The 6,908-nt window shown below is 41.5% G+C and overlaps 1 protein-coding gene across 1 annotated transcript; it reads right to left on the bottom strand.

Moving 5' to 3' along the window:
• Positions 1 to 553: 553 nt before the first annotated feature.
• LHX8 (LIM homeobox 8) lies at positions 554 to 5,478 on the bottom strand (the record flags this gene model as incomplete). The annotated part of the gene is made up of 4 exons (XM_009704143.1): positions 554 to 649; positions 2,949 to 3,052; positions 3,503 to 3,723; positions 5,357 to 5,478. Coding segments are annotated over 4 exons (543 nt in total), but the record flags the coding sequence as incomplete, so codon positions are not given.
• Positions 5,479 to 6,908: the final 1,430 nt, after the last annotated feature.

Below are 6,908 nucleotides of genomic sequence, written 5' to 3' on the forward strand. Positions count from 1 at the left end.
TTTAAACTTAAAAATACATTATTTATATTTAAAAAAATCATATTTATGTATAAAAGAGAATGTATATAATTTTGCTGAGAGGTACCTTCAAGCAAAGATTCCAAGTTTGCGTTTCTCTCAGTTTTGGATGGCATGGGTACCTATTTTAACTCGGCCCTCTAGAACAGACCACTAGCTATTCACTTGCTCCTAGTGTGTCATACCACAAGCCGTTTTCAAAAAGAACGCAGGTCTTAAGAACAGACTATTAAAGTCAGATATTTGTACTTAGAAGAGCTTCGTGCCAATTTCTATGCTATTTAGGCTAGGAAGTTTCTTCCTGGAAAATTATTAATCCTCCACACAAAGTACAAGAGGAACATAGCAAGTTTTCCAAATTAACACGTTTGTTCGATACCTGTTGCTGAGTAAGGATGCTGTCTGAAGTTATGTTAAAACTGTCAGATTAGACCTATTTCCATTTCAGAATAACTACATGGAGAAAACTGACATTAAGCATTTCCAGTGGATGAGTACCAGACTTTGTTAGTCAAATAAAACTTAGCGCAGTTACCTGTATAACACGCCTGCTCAAGCCTGTTCTTTCTGCCAGTTTCTGGAGCGTTTGTGCATCGGGGTTGTTGTCCTGAGCAAACTGTGCTTGCATAACCTGAACGGGTGAGATAAGAGCCTGCAGTTTTTTGTGTGCAGTCCTGAGAGCAGCATTAGAGACTCCTCTCAGACTGTGGTCCTGCTCCTTCCTTGCCTGTTTTTTAGGAAACAGTTGTAGTCACTACTCCCCAGACAGTTCCCAATACATTAACGGGCGGGGGCGGAACAGGGAGTCCCCCAAAGCCAAAATACAAACCCCTTATTATGCTTAACCAAGCTGAGACGTTTACCAGAAATGAAAGAAATGATTTCTGTTTGGCAGTAGTGAAAAAAAACAAAACAAAACACGAGGTGCTCCATTATGATTGTGTTACAAGGACTGTGGGAGAAAATTCACTGCAAAGCAATTCAAACACGCTTGATAAAGAAAACATCTATAGCCTCAGACCACAGCGCAGAGCATAAGGAAGGGATGGACTGTGATCCACCTCTCTGAACTTGTCAGTCTCTATCTGTATCTTTTATTAGATGGAGGAACTTAACCCTCTTTTCAGCTGCATGGAGAATGCAGGCAACTGGGAAGCACTTTGTGCCTTGCTTACCTTGAACCGACCTGAAGAACGCAGAGCCTCCACCTCGGCTGACCTGCACTAGGTAATTGCTTGGTACACTCATCTTTTTACAGAAAATCGAAGTGAACGCTTGTCATTAGGATATGTATTGCATTTTTTTCTGAGGAAGCAGATGTCAATTTGGCGTGCATCCTGAACAGTTTTAGAGCCTGTAAGAGTTTACCTTATTTAAGGAAGTAAGGCTTCATGGATTTCTGCAGGGTATCTTCAGCAACTTAGTAAACTGTAGTTTCTCATTTCTGGATTTTGACCTATGATGGTCTGCAAGTTTTGCCTGGCTTCATCTTTGAAGATTCAGACTACTTCTCTCCACATTCAGAAACGCTGAAACAATTTACTTTCCTACTGTTTCATACAAAGACATCAAAAAGCGTGGACATCCTTTTGTACAAGAACTTCACAAGGTTTGTTACTACATGCTGCCACTCCGACAGTCGCATATCCCTCTGATGCTTCCCTTGCCAGAAGCAAAATCTTACAGCAGCATCAAGGACAGGTACAGAGACAGACACACCGAGCAGATGGCAAGTGTTGCTAAATAAACAAGAGGCCCTAAGATCTCAAATACCTGCTGAAGTATGTTACAATCTATATAAGACAGGAAAAAAGCAGAGCATGGAAGTTTCAACAACAGCAAATGGAAAGAAGCCCTGAATACAGCTCCTACCCTGACGGCTGGGCCCCTCTCCTGTTCAGCTACCGCTGGAAAAGACAGTTCCCTTTTGCAGAAGTTCAAGCTTGATGTCCAGAGCCCTTGCTCTGTGCCCTTGTCAGATTATTGCCGACACGCTTGTTTTGTATTAACACCACATTCTGTCTCCAGTCATGGCTCAAATAGCAAACTGAGCTTTGCACAGCCAGATGACATGTTATATAGTACTGCTTAGAATGCCTCACGTGTTATTAGACCTCAACTTTAGTTTTTCTCAACTGCTTTCACCACGAGCAAGAAGGACAGGCCAATAAAACAGAACTCAGATTGAGACAGTAGAAAACTGGTGTGGTGGCCATGTGTGACCAGAAATTCAAAGACCTGTTATAAGCTGAAAGCAAGGATGCGTAGCTAGGATCAGGTAGAGAGCCACAGCTTCCTTCCCACTACGGGTTGAAACCTCTAAACCTGGTCTCAACACTACCCCTTTTCATGGCGAGCTGGCCCTAGCCATGGTGTTTTTCCCTAGAAAGCTAATTTAAGTGAAGTGGTGATCCAGAGGGTGAAACAACTCATCTTTGAGGCAGTCCAGCACGAACCCTTGCCAAGGCAGCAACAAGACAAGACGCCTTGAAAGCAGAGCAGATGCAGGCATTGCAAAAAAATTCAAACTCCCATCCTCTTAATGTCTTGAAGTCATATACAGTACCTATCTTTAGTACAACTCTTCACATTACATAATTCTAAAAATATTTTGTCCTTATTACATGTAGTGATGTAAATGCCTGATTAAACAGATTTCATCGAGCAATCAAAATAGAACAACCTTTTTGTTTCCACTCCACAGAATTACTGGCTGCCCCCAGGGAAATAAAAAGCCTGAATAGTAACTATTTCATATTAAACTGCTGAAGCTAACAAACAACTCCAGAAACATGTTGTGTCTTGATAGTTTATGAAATAGTTTAAAGCATGCAAGCTTTTTCTTTCCCCCCATATGCATCCGATTTCCTATATCAGCACCTATGTTCTGCATAAACCTGAACTATGCAAGTTTTTAGCACTGTCCCTACCTGGAGTTGATCTGCTGTGAAGCTGGTCCGAGCTCTTTTTGCTGGTTTTGGATGATTAACGTCTTGTTCTGTCAGTAGTGCTCCTTCCACGCTAATCCCATTACCTGAAGCATTAAAAAGAAAAGAAAACCATCTGCCAGACATTCAAAACGATGTTATTCATAAGTCAGACTGTCCTCCAACAATAAGCAGCAGTACTTGGTCAGCTGAATTTCAGCTTTAAAAAAGCCATATTCTGTTCAAAGTTAAATTGATCTGGCACTATTACCCATTACACCCCAAATGACTCCCTTGCAAGTGAGGGAAGGAACAGATCTAGCATGATATTTTATCAACTAGATGTGCTCTTGCTTTCCTTTCCTTAGGATAGAAAAGTTATACAAACTTAAGAAAGATTAAAACATCAAATAATTTGCACATTATTTTAACTCAAGAACCTGAGCTTCCAGCCTTCGTAAAGCTAGGTAATTACCTCTTAATACGGAAGATGAAGTAAAACCCAACAATTAAAACAAAACCACAAAACATAGTTCTGAACAAAAGCAGTATGTTACCGTTTTCAACTTCTCTTTTCAGATTGTCCAACATGCAGTCATAATGTACTCTACAAAGGACTTTCTCTTCAACCAAAGCAAACTCCTCTCCAGTAGAGAGCTGCCTTTTGCAGGAGAAGCAGGCAAAGCACGCCAAGTGGTATACGTTTCCCTTAGCCCTTCGGACCCAGTCAGTGGAATGGATGTGTCTCCCGCAGCGGGAGCAGCGGGTGCCGTACCGCCTGCAACAACAAAGGCAACAGGAGGGTGAAGGCACAGACACCGACCGTCCCGGCCCAAAGGGTGACTCCGGGAGCGTTAGAGGCGACGGGGACGTGGCAGCGCAGCTGAGACCCACAGCAAGCAGGCTCACCACAAGGGACCAGCGGACAGCTTAATTGTGTTCTTATCGCAAAAAAATCAGTGAGTTTGTATCTGGTAGCTTAAGGCAAGATCACTTCTGAACTACAGAAGTTAATAATTTCATAAGCCAAAGAGTAGAACTGAAACATCTTAACTGCTACATGAATTCACAACTCTTCATCTTTCCTTTGATAAAGATAATTATACTCTTTAAAAAGCTGTGAGGGGGAGATGGAAACAGCTGACTTTATGTTCAAAATTCTCCCAATTATTCAAATATATTTCACATTACTCTAGTCCCAGTCTGAATTCTTATATTTAGCTACATCATCCTTCACTGATCATTCAGTCCCCTTCAGCAGAAGGGGGAAAACCTGTCTCTTGATAGTTATTTCCTTAATTACCATCACATTATGATTTAAAAAGAAATTCAAATATCTGCAAGTGTTTACATTACTACAGTAGAATATTTCTCTTTGAAGAGGAAGCTAGCCACCAAGATATGTTGATTTAGATAAGAATTTGTCCTGAAACTCTTCACAGACTCATAAGTTTGGGTTTTTTGTGTGGTTTGGTTTTTCTGTTTTTTGGTTTGGGTTTTTTTTGGGGGGGTGGGGGGGGGTTTTTGGGTTTTTTGTTGTTTTTTTTTCTTTAAGTCCCACAATGTTTTGGAGTTTTTTTGTTGTTTTTTTTCCTTTAAGTCCCACAAAACTTTACTTTTCCAGAACTTAACAGTATTCAGCCTGCCCCCTCCCTCTCTTTCAGTATCAAAACTGACTAGCTGAACAAAATGCATTTGCTACACAGGTGAGAATCACCTAAATAGTTTGGCCTGAGGAAGTTCCAGCAATCACACCAAAATTAACAGCAAAAATTTTTGCTACTTTCTGGACCAAAATTGTTGTACCATGAGGACTTCCAATGCCAACACAAATAAAAAAAGATCCTTCCTTCCAGGATCAGACCCTAACCTTGAAGAATACTTCATGTTCTAAATCAAACTGATCACAGAGAGGTGTAACTGCCGAAAGCTTCTTTTAAAGACCATGTGATTTATTCTGGGTTGTTTGTGTAGTTCCGTGCCGTACCTGAAGTCTCATACCAGTGAAGTGCTAGGCCAAGCAGAACACCACCTCAACTCCACCTTGTATTCTCAGTCGACACTACCCAAGGATGATTCTTTGCACATACAATAGCTTTACAACCTTACTGTGGCAGGAACCCCGACTTCCCGCCCCCCCGCCCCGTGCGTACAAAAGTAAATTACTCTATAAATGCAGCAGCTACGCAGAACAACGGAGGGGCAGAGGAGGAGGTTAGTAGGCAGTCACATTAGACAGACTTGCGGGTTCCCAATTCCCTCCGTGAGAAACGTCAGAGTTTAACTACCGAAATAAACCTAGCAAATAAAAAACAAAGAGCCTCAACGTGCATTTTAGTTGCGGCTTAAGTGAAAAGTAACACGCAAGTGTAACATGTTATCTAATAACATGATATTTCTGTATGACATACCTGAAATAATCGAGTTTGCAGAAGATATCTTTGTCTTTGATGTAACAGCTGGTATGCCTTCCTAGAGACGTCCTGCACACACTGCACGACAGGCAGCGCACATGCCAGCAGAGGTCGTTTACCTGCAAAAACACAGAAGAAAAATACCCCTCAGCATTTGTGCTACCAATATTATATTTCACATTTACAAAACCTATTTTTTCCATCCATACAGATAAACCCCAAAGTTATATGTACCATGATTCACAGAAAATTTATCTTCAAGGCAAAACATTTTTTCCTATAGAGCTGCATGCATATTAAGGGTTAATTAATTTGATGGAGGTCTTCGGAATAAGCTTTCATGGTTTTGTAATTAAAAGCACCAGAAGAGGAAGCAAGAGATTCAAGTTCCACATAGATATTTTGTGCCCAGTTCTGTTCTCATCGCATTAGAGTAACACAGCAAGTTTTGGCCTCACGTGACCTTGGGGAGGCAGCTAACCGACATACTTTTATTTCCCAGTCTGTAAAAAGTCCTGCCTAACAAAGAACAAACTTCACAGAGTGATTTGAAATTTTAAAATGCAAGTATTGAAGGGAAAAAAGTCTGTCAAACAGAAACACACCATGAACCACATCTTCATTTGCTTTCTGTTAAAGCAAAGTTAGCGAGCGCAGTGTGAGTTTCAAAATATCAGCAGTTGTTTCAATAGCAAATTCAACAAATTTTTTAACACGTAATATCCATGGTGAAACTCGACATAGTCATAGAAAGCAGCAGAAATCAGCAGTTTTGAAAACTCACATAAAATTTTTTGGCAAATAAATTGAGTGCAACTATTTTCATTTATTCTTTCCTGTAAAGAGAAGTCTTTCTTGTGTGGACATTGCACATTACACATCAGCTAAATAACTTGAATAATCTGAAAACCCAAGACCATAAAAATCAAGTAATAGCCCTCTGGACAATCCCATACTGCATAGGAGGAATTCTGTAAACCAAACAATGGCTAAGTTTAGTGGGTTTTTGAGTTTGGGGTTTTCTTTGGTCGTTTTTTGGTTGTTTCTTTTGTGGGGGGGTTTTTTGTTTGTTTTTTTTCTGCCTCCCCCCCTCCAAGTTTTCTAAACCCATTTCTCATCTCATATCAAACAGCCCATATATTGCCTGTGGTAAAGCAGCAGATTGAGGTAATCCAGAATGCGCCTTTCGTCAGACCGCTGCCAGACAAACCACAGAGAACGCGAGGTATTGACTCCAAGGCTCACACTGGAATCACTCGTTTCAGACGTTCTTCAGGTTATACCATTACAGCTTGCCCTTGCCCAACACTCTCCCAACTATTAGCCTCGTTGGCAGCCCTCTTCCCCTACACTGACAAATTTACACCACAATATAATGTGAAACTGTTGATAGCAGCTGTCACCAAATGGATCCTCCCAAGCATTTCCTAAAACGGCTGCGCTGGGGGCAGGCGTGGGGCAGCAGCACCTGGGCCAGGCCAAGCCCGCTCCGCAGTCAGCCCACGCGACCCCAGTGGGGGTCCAGGCCGGGAGCCCCGGCGCTGGCGAG

The sequence above is a fragment of the Cariama cristata genome, unplaced genomic scaffold, assembly GCF_000690535.1.
Source record: "Cariama cristata isolate BGI_N322 unplaced genomic scaffold, ASM69053v1 scaffold42567, whole genome shotgun sequence".
In the NCBI taxonomy this organism is placed as follows: domain Eukaryota; kingdom Metazoa; phylum Chordata; class Aves; order Cariamiformes; family Cariamidae; genus Cariama; species Cariama cristata.